The sequence below is a fragment of the Anarhichas minor genome, unplaced genomic scaffold, assembly GCF_050575085.1.
Source record: "Anarhichas minor isolate MPS153535 unplaced genomic scaffold, ASM5057508v1 ptg000080l, whole genome shotgun sequence".
NCBI classification, from domain to species: Eukaryota; Metazoa; Chordata; class Actinopteri; order Perciformes; family Anarhichadidae; genus Anarhichas; species Anarhichas minor.
Window position 1 is genome coordinate 29,425 of NW_027466526.1, and position 19,993 is coordinate 49,417.

The 19,993-nt window shown below is 41.5% G+C and overlaps 1 protein-coding gene across 10 annotated transcripts; it reads right to left on the bottom strand.

Moving 5' to 3' along the window:
* Window positions 1-825: 825 nt before the first annotated feature.
* On the bottom strand, window positions 826-18,427 carry LOC142938108 (F-actin-uncapping protein LRRC16A-like). Of its 10 annotated transcripts, none has more exons than XM_076081321.1 (10): window positions 17,504-17,983; window positions 12,016-17,127; window positions 11,498-11,893; window positions 10,815-11,408; window positions 10,057-10,197; window positions 8,561-8,627; window positions 8,082-8,308; window positions 7,889-7,998; window positions 7,444-7,729; window positions 7,203-7,341 (listed from the first exon to the last, which is right to left on the bottom strand). In XM_076081321.1, the coding sequence occupies exons 4-9, from the start codon at window positions 11,094-11,096 to the stop codon at window positions 7,456-7,458; spliced, it is 1,101 nt and encodes a 366-aa protein (XP_075937436.1). In that variant the 5' UTR covers window positions 11,097-11,408; window positions 11,498-11,893; window positions 12,016-17,127; window positions 17,504-17,983; the 3' UTR covers window positions 7,203-7,341; window positions 7,444-7,455. The 10 variants fall into 10 exon arrangements, with proteins under 10 accessions (XP_075937444.1, XP_075937443.1, XP_075937436.1 ...); XM_076081324.1 differs by having other exon boundaries at window positions 11,498-11,684; window positions 11,775-17,127; XM_076081320.1 differs by lacking the exon at window positions 17,504-17,983 and adding an exon at window positions 18,215-18,368 and having other exon boundaries at window positions 11,498-17,127.
* Between the last annotated feature and the right edge of the window lie 1,566 nt (window positions 18,428-19,993).

Sequence of the window (19,993 nt, forward strand, 5' to 3'; positions counted from 1 at the left end):
AAGAAAAACAACAAAGGATCAAGACATCACCGGCCACTGTTTTTTATTCCAAATAAGTTAAAAACAAACCCCTAGTATAGTAGTGTACTTAGTACCAAAACAACGTAGGTTTTGCTGAGTTCACATAGGCGTGTGTATGTGTCACAGTGTGTATATTACATGTGCGTATATTACACATTCATATCTACACACGTACACTCCTACATGTATGAAAGCACATATATACATACAGTACAACTCACAGCCACATCATGCAGTCTCACACATGTAGACTCAGGAGTCAAGACTCAGTGTTACTGGTTATCTTCACTTTCTCCACTCCGTGCACCAACAGTCTTTCACACAACTTGACAGAAACACAGCCAGCTGCTTCTGAAATACGAAACAGAAAACAAAAACAGAGAGAGGAGGTGTCCATATGATTTCCTTCCATCAGGATATGGCATATTTCAAACTAAAAGTAATGTTTCAGTTTTGGGACTTTGACTGTAAATCAAAGCAGTTGTTGACATCAGACACTAGATTAACTACATACAGAAGGAACAGTGTTATTTCCGAGCCATGATTAGTGACAAAAAAACCAAAATCTCATCATAATCCTTCAAAGAGACATCCATAGACGTCACAGGAAAAGGTGCACCAGTAAGACTTTTGGCTGTGACTAAAATAACTCTTGCATGGTACAACAAAATACAAGTTGTGCCCTTTTCACACTGGGCATAAAGAGTGAGGTCTGGTGTACATTTAATGTTTAATGTTGGAGCACAGTTTGGCACACAACAACTAGATATAATGATATATATCATTGATATAATGAAGCATTAGTTGGATCTCACATTCAGGTATTTATTCAACAGAAATGAGACAGATTATCATGTTTATGACGTGCGACAAGTGTTTCTGTCATCCCTTTGTATGACTGCAAAGTTGATTGGATAAGGGTTTAAACAATATGCTTTGACAATATAGCATTCTATCCTTTCAATTTGGGTTATTTCCCTTGACTGACGTGAGGCGTCCATGTTTGTTTGTTTTTTAAGGAAAACTTTCAGAACAATTTTTCAGAGTTATTATTACAACTTGGATGTCGATGGTATTTGTAAGTTAACTGGTAATTATAGTAACCCCAATATGAGATGAATGCAGTATAATTTAATGCAAAGGCTAAATGTCTGTCCCAACCGCTTTTTCTAATATTAGTGAAACTGCATGTTTATAATTCAAAGCAAAAAATCCAACGCTAAGGGTACAATCTGTAGAGGTATTAGTTGACACACAATCTGAATTTTTTTAACCGTAACCAATTAATCAGATGAATGATTTTGAACATGATTTTAGAATCTGTATGCTGACTGTGTAGCAGTGTGAAAAGGGCATTTCTCGCTGTTAAAAGACAAAGATGAGGCCTGAGACCAATGTGTGTCGTCGTCGTCGTTGTTGTTGTGTAGCGTTCAGGTCCTGAAAACGCTACATACAGACTAGCCTACAGGTCCCTGTGGTCAAAATCCAGCTACCCTCTGTGCACTTTTCCTTCAGGCACTGTTTTCTCAATCGTTTTCTAACAAATGCCAACTCCTTATCATTTAAAGTTCAAAACTTGTCTTTGGACAGAATAAATTGAAAGTGAACTGAATTTGAAATCCCTGAAGGTCAAGTCTGAAGTGTTTGAAGGCTGGAGTTCCCTCAGTGTGCCGCTTTCACACAAAGATAAGACAAAATAGCTTCTGAAATTGAAAGCAAATGTCAGTGGTTTCCATGTTACCTTCAAGCAGATTATTATACACAACATTACATACATAACATTATAACATCCTGTTTTTGAGTAAGCTTTCATTGGACCATCGGCACACCAGGTAGTGCTACCAGAAGTGAGGAATTAATCTGTCTTTAAGAGCAATTCAGAGTATGTGTGACAGAGTTTAGCAATGATCTATATTCTCATTTGTTTTGACAAGTTCCAGCTAGACATAATGCTGTTTTCTTTTTCTTTACCATAAAGCACCACAGACATGTTTATGATGGGCCTCTGTATTGCTCTTTAATGACAGACACATACTCCTTTCCCCCACAAACAGCAGAAAAAAGACATCCGCAGTTTAAAGGTATCATGATACAGTAAATGTTTTTTTTTTTTTTTCTCACAGTGTCTAAACACAGAACAGTGTTAGTTAACAGTGCTGAAGCCGTATGGATTGGTGATCAGTGATGTTATAGTGCACCACAGTCCTCTCAAAGCAACACTTCATATGGTTACTCCAACTCTCCCACACAGAGACAAACAAGAGTTCAGACGGGATGTTTGATGTAGTCTCCTCTAAGGGACTTGTGGTTTTGCTGTTAGATAAGCTACATCAAATGTGTATTTCTGATTTATGGTGGGCTGAGATTCTCAGCTGAACCTGTATTTTCCTGAAAAAAAAAAAGATGAATTGCATAATGGATTCAGTCACCTCTGAAGTCCGGAGAAAAGTAACTTGCACATACTGATAATAGCATATAGAAAAATCTATACAAATATATAGAAGGAAACGAATGCCATTGGGTCCTGGTCTGGTTGTATGTTTGAGATCAAGTACAGTACAGTGATCCTGATATTATTGTTACATGTGTTTGGTCCCTGGGAGAAGAGCTATTAGACAAGGAAAGAGAATTTTTTTTTAATGTCCACTCATATTTTCACAGTCTCTCTCTCTCTCTCTGTCTTTTGCACAAAAAGTCTGCTGGTTCCTGGAAGCATCTTTTTTTTTTGTGGTTTACAAACGTCATTCAAGATTCAGTAGTCATTGGCTGAAGATGCTTGAAAACTTCAGGAACCGTTTCCTCAAACCCTGAAAAGGTTATTTTTTGAGAGACATGAGATTTTCACCTGACGGCAGAGAGTAGGAATGAAAAAAGGAGAAAAGGCCGTCTGTGAGGAGGAAGCTCTTAGGAGACTTAGCACAGTTTGGTTTACTAGGTGACAAGTTGTGACTAAAAAAAGATTACAGAGGATATTACCCCAAGTGTTAATATCATTAGTTTTATCTTGTCATAGACAACCAAACTTGAATTTGAAACGGTGTATTGCATGACACTACAGCAGGTCTTCCTGCAAACCAAAGAGGATTTGTACTTTGCGGTCAGACAAAACCTACAGGTACAACCGCTAATATAAATGAAAACATATCAATTAATGATTATTGATTATAGTCCTCCTTTAGTTGCTTTTCTAAAAGGAAAACATGTGAGACTTGTCAACAGGTTTTTGCTGTGAATTTCTCTTACTCATATTAAAATAAAGTCTTTGTCTGCCTCCTCCCCAGAGTCTGAGGACTTTTTGCCCGCTGCCTTGTCCTTGTCTGGGTTTGGAGATTGGTCCTTGGTCTTGAAGGAGCCATGATCCTCAGAGTTGGTACGGAGACGGCTGGGTCGCTGAACAGAGTCCGACACAAACCCCGCCCTCACTAAAAAACAAGAGAGGGAGAAGATGAAAATGACAGCAAGTGTTGACAATGCTTAGAATAAGGGGAAGATAGGGGAAGAGAAAAGAAAGGTGAGGAAGAGAGGGAAATTGTTGAAACTACACATTTTGTTTAAATATATCTGATATTACGTATACTGCTACAGTTTCTTCATCAGAGGGTGACGACCGCATCGTACGTTGTTGTACGTTACAAGAGGTAGTGGAGCAGTCTTCTGTGCATGTGTAGAACGCAGGCATCGAGCACAGACAGAACAACTACGCATACGCAGCTCTTAGTGTCCGTTTTGGAGGATAACCGAGGCTTTACAGCAATAAGTGATGTAAAGCGCAACAATTCACCCTTATCTTTGCGAGCAATCTGCTGCCAAAAACGTCTTAGTAAATGTGCAAAGGAGTGCACGATTACAACTGTAGCAGAAACAATGGATTCTTAGATATACAGCACAAGTTGTAAACCTTTATTAAGGATATACAGATTGTTATCCCTTCGATTGACTGATAATCGTTTAAGAATATTTCCCTACTCTCTGCCCAAAGCATGCTGGGATAGAGTACTTAAAAGGGATTCTGCTCCACACTGCCACTTCACTATTCTTGATCGTCTTCTTCAACATGCAAAAGGAACTAAACATTCCCTTGTGTATACCGCCACCTAATGGCTCTCGATTGACTCTGTAATGATCTGCATCTGACGCATATGGTCATATATGTACAGTGCTTTCAGACAAGGGAGGACAATGTGCAAGTCTTTTTTTTTTTAAACGTTTCTTATAAAGCCCTGAATGCTTTCATGTCCTACATTTATTGTTCCAGCATCATTAAATCTCTAATAAGTAGGAGCAAAGGTTTTTTTCTGGTTAAAAAATGTGTTGTTGTCCAAGAATCCATCTGATGGCGCAGATGTTTTGACATTGCACTTTCTGCACTGAGCAAACAGAAACTACATCCTCTAGCTTTTAAGTCTCTGGAATTATTCAATATGCATATGGTTAAAACGCTGATTTTATTAAAGTTCTATTGATGATACAAAAAAAACAAAAAACTAAGCAGCCAGTGCTTTCAAAAGAAGTTGTCCTTTGCTTAAGAGCAGGAATTAAGCTCATCAACATGAATCAGATGTGTGTGCCTCTGACAGGGCCCAGAGGGCGTCACTGATAACGTTGAGTAAAGAAAATGAAGGGAGGAAGAGCAGAGAGAAGAAAGGGAGACCAAAGGAGAGGACATAATGTATAAAAACATCAGAGGGAAAGGAGCATAGACAGTCATAAATCACCAAGTTGCCGGGCTGCCTGTTACATAATACTGCTGTCACAACCTGACAGTGACATCAAACATCTATCAGTCTGTCTAGGCCCTAGATAATTCCTCTAGATTCAAGGGGAAATCTGCTCTGGCCAAAGGACAGGTTTCAGGTGAAGGAGAAAAAAAAAAGATACTCAGAGATTTTGACAGACAGATTTTGTGACCCACCATCCTGAGTGGTTTTGTTCGTAGAGCCTCCTGACTGCAGACTGTTCTGGCCCTCTTTGTCTTTCTCTGACACCGTCCTCTTCAGCGTTGGAGGAAGAACTGTGGCTTTAGGAGACACGCCACCACTGTTTGGGGAATCTGAGCTCTCATCTGTCAGGAAAAACATATTATCAGCTTATAACAAATATGGTCTCATCCGTCAAACAATCTGACAGGAAGATTAACAACTGAACCACTGCAGCAACAATCCTCTCAGTAATGTGGACATAAACAGTGTGGTAATCAGATCCAATGCTTGTACCTATGCTCCTGCTGGTGCTGCTGGTCCTTGGCTTATGTGGGATGGAGGGTCGGGCAGCCAGGGCAGGCTTCGCTCCCTGTGGCACCGGTGGTTTGGGACTTACTGGCCCCCCAGGAGAACTCGAGGAGGACGTAGCCCTGAGACGAGAGGCCTTGTCAGGCTTCGTCTCGCCACGAGGAGGGGTCTTCTCTGGAGAACCAGTCGGAGGATCTGATTTATTAATTGAGCCACTGGGAGAGCGGCTTTCTGAGACGATGGGCTGGGGCTTGGCTGCTGGCACATGCATAAAAATAAATTAAAATCATGCACACAATGATTTTCATGTACCATATGGGTATGAAACCAGACACTAAAACAGGAACGTGATCCACTAATAATCCACTAAAACCAGCTGCAGGTCTGCTTGAGTCACTAACTGTTGAGTTAAAAGTTTTGTTTTCTTCCTATGTTTATCTCAACAGAAAAAAACTCTCACCTGTTGCATTGCTGTCAGGTCTGTCGGGGCTGGAAGACTAGAGGAGACACAAGGACAAAATATTGTATTACGATATGCACGAGTGTAGAACGTTCTTGTTTTGATTCAGTGCAGTGGTGAAGTGATTATACAAACTGAACAGGCAAGTGTCAGCAAGACATCTTAAAGTCTCTTGAAGGTCTTTAGTATCATCAGATTATCTTTACTCTGCAATAATGCCCCCCCCCCCCAAAAAATCCCTTGCATTAAAAAAAGCCCTCTTCTTCTCAAAGTCCTGGGCTGAATTTCAGTCCCAGTAGTGACCATCTTTTTGAGTCTGGTATATTTTACACTTTGCAGTCAGTTTTATATACAGTATATTTGGAGTTTCAAGCTTTTATTGTTGACTGTACGTGTAAAGCAAAGCAACATTCAAACAGGAGGTGGCGCCTTTGTGTTAGAAAATGCCCACACACCCAAGCTCTGTATTAAGTAGTCTCCTGAATAGGTCTCTCCATTACACCTGTACACACACACACACACACACACACACACACACACACACACACACACACACACACACACACACACACACACACACACACACACACACACACACACACACACACACACACACACACACACACACACACACACACACACACACACACACACACACACACACACACACTTTTCTCGCTTGTCTTCAGCACTGAACACTTAGAGCACTTTGTCCCCAAAACTAAAATATTTAAAGAAGCATCCCTCTATATCTCACTGCCATACCACTTTACTTTTGAAGTTTATCTTTTACTGTCATGTTATTTTGACATTCATTTTACAGAATTGGCTTAAAATAGACTATTTCATTTTTTTATTATTAAATAAATAAATGGAGCATTACTAAAACACCCCTTTTTTTCTACAGGTGGAAGGCTTAACTTGAGTTCAAAGATAATCACTTTTGAATCTCTTGCAAAACTGAGCTTGAATTCTTTCATTAACTTAATTTGATCATATTACAGTAGGGTTTCTCCTTTTTATTGCAGTTTATTAGTGTCACTCTCTTTCTTGTTGACTTTCTTTTGTGCCGTGTTTGTTTTTGCGATGGTTTGCAAAAGTGAAAGGAAGAGCACCACTATCATCTCTTCCATGTTGAAGACAGCTCCAAAAGAAGCAGGTAATTCAACCTTGAGTTGAGTTTTTTTATCAACTACATTTTGCAACTACAACCTCACTTTGTAACTGCCTTGCAAGTTACGACCCAAAACAGATGTTGCAGGATAAGGATATTCTGTGTTTGATTATGGGGGGCATATTCATCTTGTCCTATGAAATTAAAATCAGGCACAAGACATTTGCCACATGGTGGCGTCTCCCATCAGTACCTTACTTTTCCCTTATTCTTGTATCTTTTGCTTTTTGAAATCACACCGCCTCACCTTGTGTGCTCTCCTCTCCTGCTTGGCCTTCATCTCTGCGAGGAGGCCGCTGCCCATCATTTGCAACCCTTGGTACCGCCGGCCTCCCTGAGGGCTGCCCCTGCCGTCCGAACACTCCCAGGGCTCGTCCATGGAGTCTGGCGTCCTCAGCTCCTCCGAGCGGTCTGAGCTGCTGCTGTAGTCTGTGTGCTGGGAGCGGCTGGAGGCGTCTCTGCAGGAGGGACAGGAATTATTAGGGTATCAGGGGCCGACTGGTACATTCAGAGGTACTGTGAAATCTGTTGTTCTATAACAAGAAAATATTCATCTGTACCTGGACTTTGGCTCAGGTGCTGGCCTTTGGTGAAGAGGGCTCCTCAGGGATGGAAGCCGCCGTCGAGGCTACAGTGGCTGAGGATGTACCTGAAGCTGGATTGGTCGCCTGGTTTTTCTCTGACTTACCCGAAACTGGGGGGGGGGGGGGGGGGGTCGTCTGATTTTTTTCTGATTTGTCCAATTTATCTGCTTTTTCGGATTTGGTGGAACGTTTGATGAGGTTGAGGAATCCTCCTTTACTCTTCTTCTTCTCTCCATCATGAGATTCTGAACTCTTGGAACGTCTGAGAGGAGACAGAACGAGAGACAAAAAAGTATTAAATAATTAATACATAATAGTAAAATATAAATATTAGAAGCAAGTATAGTTGAATACATCTATACTGGAATACATATTCAGACAGTCCTTCATGACAAAACTCTAAATGAAGCATGATCCTCACTTGGAGTCCATCCTGGTGACTTTTGTGGAGAAGAACTCGTCCACACCCTCGTCCACCCTTCCCATTAGGCCGTTCTGCTCCCCATCCTGAGATGGAGCACTGTTGATTTGCTGAAAGAGGAAGTTGAAGGATCTGGTACCATGTCTGGAAATGAACTTTAAAAATCCATACAAAGCAGCTGAGCTTTACTCACAGGTATTTTGCTGGAGTGCTTTTTCTTGTTCCTTCGTGGTCGCAGTTTGGTGAAGTGCTGCAGCTTTTTTTCCTCCTCGGACGGCAGCTCCACCATCCCTCCTGGCGGTCGGTGCTCCAGTTTTGGCAGGACCTGAGATGGAGTAGGTGGAGTTTGAGATGAAGTTGATGCTTCGTCCACATGGATAGGGACGTCTTCCAGGGCCTTGTCCAGGTCAAACGCCATCTCTGTGGATTAGACGGTCATTAGAAGGTTCATTGTAGATACACATTGAATATTCAAGAGTACTTCCTTCCACGTGTCATCAGGTAGCACAAGATTGAGGAATTATTTGAAAGACCAAAGGCAGAATGATTAAAACCAGCCACCCTGATCCATCCGCTTTTTATATTATCAAGCAGAAAGATAATGTACTATTTGATTCTAATACAGCTAAATGTCACGACATATAAATAAAAAAAATATAATATACTGCTTACCAAAGGCACGAGACACTGGCCGAAGCATTCTGCTGTGGATGCTCTTCCTCTTGGATTTTGGAGTCATCTGAAAGAGGCGCACAGAATCAAATAAAATTTCTGGTAATTGTTAACAAATTGTCCAAGTCATTTCTATCACTCAAGACCAGTAGAGCTTTTAGTACTGTCAAACATCATGAAATTGATCAGCTAACTCTGTGGCTATTTGGGATTCTGTCCACATCTTATTTTAACTACACTAGATTTCATAGTTTGTACTAAGACCAGACATCATCATGTAATTATTAACAAATTATAGAGTTACTTATTATGTTTTTTTAGACGGTACTTATTATGATGTTGCATATTATATTGTGCTGTGATCCACATTTACAAGGTGGTGATGACGCACATAGTGCATTGAGTGGAGAGAAACAGTGCAATGTGGCTGGATGCATAACAAAAAAGTTAATTTTCAAATATCAGTATTCAACTATGTTAAATAATTTGGAGAGTGAGTGAGGAAGTAATAGATAAATGCGTCCTACGATACTCGTAGTGTAGCTTTTCTACACCATCTTTAAAATACATCACCAGGATTAAATATTAAAATACGTGAGGCTCTTTGTGTTGTAGCACAGAGAAATGTGAAGCAAGCCGGCGCAGCAACGACAGACAGAAAAGGAAAAGAGCAGCGTGAGCAGAAAGTGAATTGAAAAGAGAGTTTAGAGGGACAGTCGAGAATTACTTACACTGGTGCAGCACAAAATCTCCATGGAGCAAAGGTGGAAAGAGAAGGAAGAACAGAGGAAAAGAAGATTGAAGAGGAAGAAAGACAACACATAGTAAAGCCTAGTGAAGACAAAAGAAAGATAGCTGGTGTTCTTGTAAAAGTAGAGGTGAATAGGACAGAGAGGGATATAAGATGAAAAGAGGGGCAAGACACCAGAGAAACAGACAGGACCAGAGACCGAAGAACATGCAGCTTCCTGTTGACTGCAGCCTGCATTTACTGTACATCCCAACTCACACACATTATTACATCAACACAAAAATCAACAAAACAAACGTGGTGAAAAGCAACCGTTCCAAGGGTTGACTACATTTGAAAGAGTGGTAGGTGATGAGGAAACAATAAGACTCAGGTACGTCTCCACACACACACATATCTGCCCTCATAGAGTACAAATGAACCAACCTGAAATGCCAACTATAAAAGCAAAACAGGTTTTTAGCATTTTGCAAAAAGTTCTGTTCTGATATTTACTGAACATCGAGACAATTCTTTAAATTAATAGTAAATTCTATCCTCAATTGTCTTTGGCAAATGTAGAGTAGCCAAGGTCTATTTTTTTCCAGTAGAGGGTGGTATTAGGTTGTAGTTTGCGTCATACAACTAAATCGAACATTTAATTAATAAATGTAATTTGAGTCGCATGAAAAACACGAGGTGCCTAGATAATAATACATGAAATAAATCACGGACAGTTAAAACACACGGTTCCACCCACGCCTACCATGCATGTCTCTAGATCCTCCAGCCTCTCAGCCTCCAGTATCTCGGTCGATGCTCTTTTAGGAATCTTTTCCTCCGGGACGTCCAGATCCACAGACTCCTGCTGCACCAAGGGGCGACCTCGCCGCACCAGGTGGTCTGCCTGGTAGGAGGAGAGGAAACCGGGAGCAGAGGTGAAGATGTGGATATAATTGGCAAGAATGGTAACGGAGAGATAAGGAGAGGTAAGATGGAATGTGAGGAATTGACAGAAATGGAGGATAAAAAACAGATATAAATGAGTTTCAGAGAGATTTACATATGTTACAGCAATTTAGAGGGCAAGTTATCAGCCATTGTTAATGAATCAATGAGCCAGTTGAGAGCTTTGTTGACTTTAATCTTACCAGAGTAAGTTGTGAAGTGGAAAGAGCCTCCAGAATCTCACGTGGTTGACACCCACTGGTCTCAAACCACATCCCAAATAATGTCATTTTGTATCCCTTTTAAACAGCATGTTGGGAACCTGTTAAAACTGTGTTTGCTCTAAAAACACATTTCACATGATGACATCCGTCACTATAATCACATGTTTTAAAGAAATGGACTTACGTTTATGGTTTTAATATTGCTTCAGCACCCCCTGCTGGTTTAAATTAGTAAATTATGTGATTGTGGCATTATAAATATCTGAGAAAAATTGCTGACATCAGGTATTACTTTTATTGTCCTTGCCCCGAATTTTTATCATTCAAATCTTACTGGAAAAATGTATTTTACCACTTTGATTGTTTCACGGATGTCAAGGTCAGCACAGTCCTTAATATCTATTATGGCTTCTTCTGGGGATCCACCAAAGAGCACATGCAGGATAGCTGGGCTGAGTCCTCCAAGGCATGGCCCATTATGGAGGAATGAATGACCAAGCATTCGGCCAGCAGCAACAAAGAAGTCACTCTCCAAAAGGTAATGCCAAGTGGAGGGAATCAGATGATCTTGTTCCCCCTCAAAAAGAAGAGTTCCTCCTGGTACTTCAATTAAAAGAGAAAAGTGAAAGAACATTGATAGTGCAGAATGTAAAGGACATAGACATTCAAACTTTCATACAGAATTAGTAAGGAAATATCAATCAGCCACTGAATACTTTGGGTGATCCTGTAGAAACCTACAGGGCCACAGCAGCTGCGTCACATTTGTTTGTTTTTTTAAGGTTTTAGGTATTTTCTACAAACCAAACACAGAGCCTGATAGCTGACAACCAGCCGTCAGCCAAAGTGAATATTCACTTAAAAGTCATCTCAAAACCATACTGAAGTTTGGACATGATGCTTGCAAAGAAATGGCGAGTCACGTCATCACCAATTGCTGGATCTCCTGAAAAAGCAAAATACACAGTACAGACATCAGTTAAATGAATAGATGATAATTTTTTACCTTTAGTTTTGCGTGTGTAACCAATTTACCCTCGAGTGTGCATGTCAAGGGGCAAGCCCACTCAACATTAGCCATCTTATAAAAAGAAAGGACTGTCCTCTGCACTGTCTCCAAGATCCATGGTAAGATATAATGATTTTCTAGTTGCATGCTGGCTTAAAATGTCTTCTTTGAATCTCTTTGCTGCTTCACTGGGATTTGAAAGAATTTTCCAATCTAAAAATAGTTTTTAAATTATTCCAATTAATACTGGATGAGTTGATATGTAGAGAGCAACAATTTATTGGAATAAATGATGTAACACACCATTTGGCGACTTCGTGTTGTTCCAGAGATTTTGAGCAACTCAAATCCTCCCCCTTGTCTGAGTTTTGGATATGCCTCTAAAATAAATTCTCTAAAGTCATCTGGATCAGTACGACTACCTGAAAATAGAAGATAATAATACAAACAATCGATCTAACTTGAAATATAATAACGTTTAATGTTTTTGAAAGGTAACTTGATTCAAGAAAAATACGTCTGTCCATCATGATGCCTGACTTACCTCGGAATGCAAGACGTTTTTCCCCTAGTCCTGCAGCAGCAAGTCCATCTCTGGCTTATCGGTTTGTCCTCAATACAACAGAAAGAGTGAGTGTACGAATGAAGTCGTGCAGGCGCAGCAACAGTTCGCCTCCTTCTCCCTCTAATGCAGGGGTCACCAACCTTTTTGAAACTGAGAGCTACTTCAAGGGTACTGAGTAGTACTGAGTAGTACGAAGGGCTACCCGCGTTCAAACCTCTAGTCTGGGCCTTTTCGGTCGGATTGTGTTGCCTCGCCTCTACCCCCGCCACCCCTGAGTTGTTGCCCCGCGGCCTGTTCCGAGGATTTACGGACCTGACGACGGGGTGCGCTCGCAGCTCGCGTCTGGCACCAACGGGATGCGCCCGCCATTCAGAACCTGAAAACCTAGTGTGGTCCGCCAGCCTCGTCCCGGCTGTCCGCCGTGCGCCTCCGGGTACCCAACTCTTAACTCTCTGCAAGCGTTTTTGATTAAAAAAAGAACAACAACTACAATTTTAGACGGAGCTCCATAATGACTAGTGCTATTTTTAGAACATGTCTTGCGGGCGACTCACTTGGTCCCTGCGGGCGACAGGGTGCCCGCGGGCACCGTGTTGGCTACCTCTGCTCTAATGTATGGACCAGACGGTCTAGAAACCTCGGCTAGAATCAAGTGAAGAGGATAAGCTATAATCAGAGAATAAGGACGTTGCAGAAGACGCATGTTGGCTAACGATATCATCGCACAATTTACAGGAATGCGATCTGACGCACAGCATGAATAAATAAATCACTCATCACCGGCGATAGTAATTTAGTCTACACAAGGGATTTAGCATGGAAAACATCCCGCAGCGGGTCTGCCAGCGGCCGCCCGGTCTCCGAATGGCCACAGCTGGCGCATAGAATGACTCAAGATTCTCAAGATGAAAGGCAAAACAGACTCTAGAACGGCATGACGTCACAAAGAGATGAAAGGCACAATCATTTGTCCAGATCAAAGGCAAAGAAACTATAAAGCCTACCTACCCCAGACTTTGTCCACAGTTATTGAGAACTTTCAAGACACACAGTACAGCTATTTATTCCTTCCTTATTTGAATAAATAAATATGAATCCGGCACAAATTAATCAATTTAGGGAGCGTCAAATGTTGAATCAGCAGGTCCGAATTAATAACCTTGAGCAGCAGCTAAAGGTAGCTAAGGATGACAATGATGTTAAGTCGGCCCAAATCAATGACCTTGCGCAGCAGCTAAAGGTAGCTAAGGATGACAATGATGTTAAGTCGGCCCAAATCAATGACCTTGCGCAGCAGCTAAAAAGAGCTAAGCAGGGAGCTAAGGATGACAATAATGTCAAGTCGGCCAAAATCAATGACCTTGAGCAGCAGCTAAAGAGAGCTAAGCAGGGAGCTAAGGATGACAATGATGTCAAGTCGGCCAAAATCAATGACCTTGAGCAGCAGCTAAAGAGAGCTAAGCAGGGAGCTAAGGATGACAATTATGTCAAGTCGGCCAAAATCAATGACCTTCAGCAGCAGCTAAAGAGAGCTAAGCAGGGAGCTAAGGTTGACAATGATGTCAAGTCGGTCAAAATCAATGGCCTTGTGCAGCAGCTAAAGAGGGCTAAGCAGGGAGCTAAGGATGACAATGATGTCAAGTCGGCCAAAATCAATGACCTTGAGCAGCAGCTAAAGAGAGCTAAGGTTGACAATGATGTCAAGTCGGCCAAAATCAATGGCCTTGAGCAGCAGCTAAAGAGAGCTAAGGTTGACAATGATGTCGAGTCGGTCAAAATCAATGGCCTTGTGCAGCAGCTAAAGACAGCTAAGCAGGGAGCTGAGGATGACAATGATGTCAAGTCGGCCCAAATCAATGAGCTTGTGCAGCAGCTAAAGAGAGCTAAGGTTGACAATGATGTCAAGTCGGCCCAAATCAATGAGCTTGTGCAGCAGCTAAAGAGAGCTCAGCAGGGAGCTAGGCTTGACAATAATGTCAAGTCGGCCCAAATGAATAAACGTGGGCAGTTTCTAAAGTGGTCTAAACATGACAATGATGTCAAGTCGGCCCAAATCAATGGCCTTGAACCGGAGCTAAAGGGAGCTAAGGATGACAATGATGTCAAGTCGGCCCAAATCAATGACCTTGAACAGGAGCTAAAGTGGTCTAAGTGTGACAATGATGTCAAGTCGGCCAAAATCAATGTCCTTGAGCAGGAGCTAAAGGTGGGTAGGCATGACAATAGTGTCAAGTCGGCCCAAATCTATGGCCTTTCGCAGCAGCTAAATACAGCTAGGCAGGAAGCTGATGACAATGATGTCAAGTCGGCCAAAATCAATGACCTTGAGCAGCAGCTAAAGAGAGCTAAGCAGGGAGCTAAGGATGACAATGATGTTAAGTCGGCCCAAATTAATAACCTTGAGCAGGAGCTAAAGTGAGCTAAGCAGGGAGCTAAGGATGACAATGATGTTAAGTCGGCCCAAATTAATAACCTTGAGCAGGAGCTAAAGTGAGCTAAGCAGGGAGCTAAGAATGACAATGATGTCAAGTCGGCCCAAATCAATGACCTTGTGCAGCAGCTAAAGAGAGCTCAGCAGGGAGCTAAGGATGACAATGATGTTAAGTCGGCCCAAATTAATAACCTTGAGCAGGAGCTAAAGTGAGCTAAGCAGGGAGCTAAGGATGACAATGATGTTAAGTCGGCCCAAATTAATAACCTTGAGCAGGAGCTAAAGTGGTCTAAGCATGACAATGATGTCAAGTCTGAAGAGAGCCTCTTGCCGGCTCCAGCTGCTGAGACTCGGACCACACAGTGGTTTCGCTGTGCCAAAGGTATACTGAAAGCAGGATTGTTTGTTGGCATCGCTGTCGTTGGAGTGGGAATAGTGAGCACTTTAATGGGTCAGACTGGAGTGTGCAACCTGTCAAGGCCCATATGATGATTAGCACAAAGATAACATGTTGTGAGTGTGATGCCCACCAATGTGTTGTCACATTGTTATGCATTTTGTTTTCATGCACAGCCAATATGTTATAAAGTGAGCACACTTGTTTATTCCAGCAATAGTTTTATAAGTGACTGACCTAGTGGGAACAATGATGTTGCCACTAAAGCCACTAGAAGACACTGTACTCCAGAGAAAGCTAGCACGACGTGAAGAGCGAAGCAGGATGTGAAATCCTTCTTTTCAAGTGACCAAGCGTTCAGGAGAGAACTGCAAGGCTAATAATGTTTAGCATTTTAAGACCATCCTACAGTTATAGATTCTGTTATCCTTCAAGTTCGAGACTTTCTATCCATCTTTAACTTTTTATCTCATAACTTTCTGTCTCATAACTTTGACTTTCTATCTGATAATTTCGACTTTCTATCTCATAACGTTGTACCTCCCCTAGGCCACTGCATAGCCTGGGGTAGCTTGACTTTAGGGTCGCCATGTCTATGCTGTCAACACGAATGAGTAAGGGCCACTATGGCTGGCAACAATGGCATGCGCAGGTTTTTGACCACATAGACCTTTGCCATGGTTTGCTTGGCTCCTATCCTCAGCAGCAGTCTAGTGAACCCCAACACATCTAGAGGAATCCGTCCTGGACCAAGTAAAGGCTTCTCTGCCTTCTGGAGCACAGTCTGCTGTGCATTGGAAAGAATGCTCTTAAAACAGACTGTTTTAAAACAGTGACATCCGCTCCGGTGTCAAGTTTGAAAGTGAAAGTTTTGTCCTTAACGTCTATATCAACAGTCCATGGATCAGCATCAGATGTCACAGAGCTGAGAAAGAAACTCTCCTCCTCTTCCTCAAGACCAAGCACGGCTTTACCAGCAAGGCACACACGCTGGTAGTGACCTTTTATTCCCACAGGAACGGCACTCTGCATCCTTAGCAGGGCACTCGTTTTCAGGGTGGGGCATACCACCACATCTGTAACACTGGGAGCTCTTTGGACTTGTACTCTGAGAGCTGTGTGGCTTTGCGACATTACTTTTGAATTTGCCGAATTTAGGCTTTTCCTTTAGCTGTCTGCCTATTATCTGATATAATCAATGTGTTGTAATTTCATTGAATGTGTTGTAATTCTGTTATGACATCTATTGCACTTATGTCCATCATGGGAGAGGGATCCCTCCTCTGTTGCTCTCCCACAGGCCTCTTCCTTTTTTTACCCCGTTAAAGGTTTTTTTTGGGAGAGTTTTTCCTGTTCCGATGTGAGGGTTCCGGGACAAGAGGATGTCAAATGTGTACATATTGTAAAGCCCTCTGAGGCAAATTTGTAATTTGTGATTTTGGGCTATACAACAATTAATTGAATTGAATTGAATATCCATCTGTTTTCTCCAATTACAGGCTCTACCAACAACCATCACTGCTGCTGCCTCCACCTGCAGATCCTCGCAGACACCTGCCGCCTGAACCTTCACCTGCAGCCATCAACCTCGGCCTCCACCTGAAGACGCTACCAGATGACTCTAGCTCCACCTGAAGCCTCCTCCATCAACCTGCACTGCTGCCTCCTCTCCTATTGCCATGTGAAGACCATAGAGGAACAGCAAGGACCAGAGACACACTCGTAAATATCACCTCTCAGATAACAAACAGAAACATAGCTGTGTCATAATAACATGTCTGGGCTGAAGAAGTAAAGCTGCCTTTCTGTTTACATCCTTCTTCTCCTCACAGCTATTTCCACACATTGACTGACTGTGATGCTGAACTTCATGGACCAGAGAGCGCTCTTCTTCCTCCTCAACTCAAGGTAGAGTTGATCAGCCAGATGTTCAGCAGTGTGAGATATTTGGTAGTGTCTCAGTGTGCAGCTGTGCTTCTTCAGCTCATCTGATTTTTTTTAATGGAGGGTTGGTGATGCGTGTTATTTCAATACAACACATGTTCTTTGTGGTTTCCTCCAGACCCTGTTGGACTTCACATCCAGATCCACAAGGAGCTGATAGAGAGCCGATGAGGACGATCCCTTCTACCAGAGCTGTGTACCAGAGATGCTTTGTCCTCCTCCACATCCTGCACATTCGCCACCGACTCCTGCTGCTCCTCTCCCAAACTGAGAGCGCCCCTCCCTGTCTCAGTTCCACCACCGCCAGATTAGTGGAAGTCTGAAAGATGCAGAGACGGCCAGTTAGCTCGCTCTGTTACTGTGCACGTGTAAACCTTTTCACTGTTGCTCAATAAATGTCCATCATTCTCTGCAGTCATCAGATCAGTCGTTTGTGTCCACAAGAGTTAACATAAACAGACACGTTCATATTAGAGATCATAGTCAGTTTTTTTTATGTTTTTACTTCAGTTTACCAGCAGATATTTTTACTTTATTTTTACTTTCTGATAAATGAGTTGATACAAATTATTTATTGGTTAAAAATGCTTACGTTTATCACTGTAAAATAATAAATGTCTTTCATATATGAAATTCATGTCTTTAATGCTTTATAAGCACAATCATAACACATTATAATGTATGTGCCGTCTTACCACCTAATAACCTCAGGATGGCGCCACAGCTACGGTTATTTGTTTCTAGGTGTGTAACATCACGTATTCGTATTAAACCGTTCGGTACGAGGCTTATAAACCGAACAATAATACTAGTGCATTTGGAAAATGCAGAAGTAAATATAAAGATTTCGGTGGAGACACCGGTCTGTCTGTCTGTTTAGTTTCCGGGTCAGCGCCTGACCCCGGAAGCAAAACAAAACACAGCTGAGGCACGTATGTTCTGCGAGGCTATGCTAAACTAGCTTAGTAAGGAAAACAACACGCACAAACTCACGCCACATTCTCCCCGCAGCGTTTAGGCAGCTGTTCCCAACTGATTCAAACAGGGCTAAGCAATCGCCACACAATCCCCATTTCTCCAGACCATCATTCTTGTTTGTAAAAGAAAACAGCCCAAACAGATTCAATTGTCCGGACCCTAAACCCACGCAGGACGGTATGCTTCGTAATTAACGGACAATGCATATGGTCAAAATCTATGTAATTACCACAATGACAAGAGCGAACTCACAAGAACCAGTCACATATATTTACAACAAAACGTGACAAAACAATCCAGCAACGCTCACACTAAAGAGCAAGGGCCATTCAAATATTATTTACATCAGGGAACACTATCCATAAACGACACGATAGGCAAAATTAACACACTGCAGATGTAAAGAAAACAAAAGCAGTTTCACTTACCAAACGCTGTTCTATTTGTCCAGACAATCGTGGTCCTCCAGAAATCGGATGAGAAGAGCAGCAATGTCATCGGCTCTCTTGTTGCCGGGTAACATAAAGCCTTATAACAAGGCGTACTATAGGATCATCTCATCACTGGTAATCAAGGCATCACATGTATCACCTGCATTAACGTGTCACCTTTTTTTCTGGCTGGTTTCAGTGAAGTTTCTTCATGTGTGAGTCCACAAAGATTTGAGACTTGAGATAAATCCTCATATGTTAAGTTCAACTTTTACTATTTAGTTTGGATACAACTTGTTGTATTTCTTATTTCAATCACAAGATGGTGCCATCATATTTAAAGCACACACAGGTGACAAGCAGGTGATACATGGTTTGATCACCAGTGATGTGATTATATTATAGGATGCCTTGTTATGTGTGAACATGTTTTTGGAAATGTATAAAAAGTTGTTTGTAACTTAGACTTCTTCCTTCTGACTTCGTAAAAACCACTCCTCCTCTGTGTGTGTGTGTGTGTGTGTGTGTGTGTGTGTGTGTGAGAGAGAGGAAGAGAGAGACTGTACTGTAGCATTGTATTTGCAATCTGGTGGCTGTATTGTTGCAGTGCAAGTCAAAAGTTGCAAAGAAAGACAATACAGAGATTTTAAAGCCTGTCAAATTATTTTAATCAATATTAATATTTGCACAAATAAATGTCCAACACCAGCAGAATGACTTAGTGGATCTTATTGATCCATGACAAAATGGAACAAATAACCTATCAACACTGACAATGAGCAAACATGTCATTTGTTTGTGTGTTTTATTTTTCCAGCTCAGGGAAAATGTTCCATTGTTTTGCATAATTTCCTTTTTTTGAATAATGATGAAAGTAGCATTGAATTGATTACATGTAATAACAAATTAATACATACAAAGAATTAATTTCTACATTTATGAACACAATGTACAAGAAGAAAAACAACAAAGGATCAAGACATCACCGGCCACTGTTTTTTATTCCAAATAAGTTAAAAACAAACCCCTAGTATAGTAGTGTACTTAGTACCAAAACAACGTAGGTTTTGCTGAGTTCACATAGGCGTGTGTATGTGTCACAGTGTGTATATTACATGTGCGTATATTACACATTCATATCTACACACGTACACTCCTACATGTATGAAAGCACATATATACATACAGTACAACTCACAGCCACATCATGCAGTCTCACACATGTAGACTCAGGAGTCAAGACTCAGTGTTACTGGTTATCTTCACTTTCTCCACTCCGTGCACCAACAGTCTTTCACACAACTTGACAGAAACACAGCCAGCTGCTTCTGAAATACGAAACAGAAAACAAAAACAGAGAGAGGAGGTGTCCATATGATTTCCTTCCATCAGGATATGGCATATTTCAAACTAAAAGTAATGTTTCAGTTTTGGGACTTTGACTGTAAATCAAAGCAGTTGTTGACATCAGACACTAGATTAACTACATACAGAAGGAACAGTGTTATTTCCGAGCCATGATTAGTGACAAAAAAACCAAAATCTCATCATAATCCTTCAAAGAGACATCCATAGACGTCACAGGAAAAGGTGCACCAGTAAGACTTTTGGCTGTGACTAAAATAACTCTTGCATGGTACAACAAAATACAAGTTGTGCCCTTTTCACACTGGGCATAAAGAGTGAGGTCTGGTGTACATTTAATGTTTAATGTTGGAGCACAGTTTGGCACACAACAACTAGATATAATGATATATATCATTGATATAATGAAGC

Coding starts and splice junctions, on each gene's coding strand:
- LOC142938108 (XM_076081319.1), bottom strand. CDS start 18,284: ATGACATTGCTGCTCTTCTCATCCGATTTCTGGAGGACCACGATTGTC. Junction 8,628..10,056: donor AGGATCTAGAGACATGCATG/GTAGGCGTGGGT, acceptor CGCCTCTTTCAG/ATGACTCCAAAATCCAAGAG. Junction 8,309..8,560: donor GCCAGTGTCTCGTGCCTTTG/GTAAGCAGTATA, acceptor TCTAATCCACAG/AGATGGCGTTTGACCTGGAC.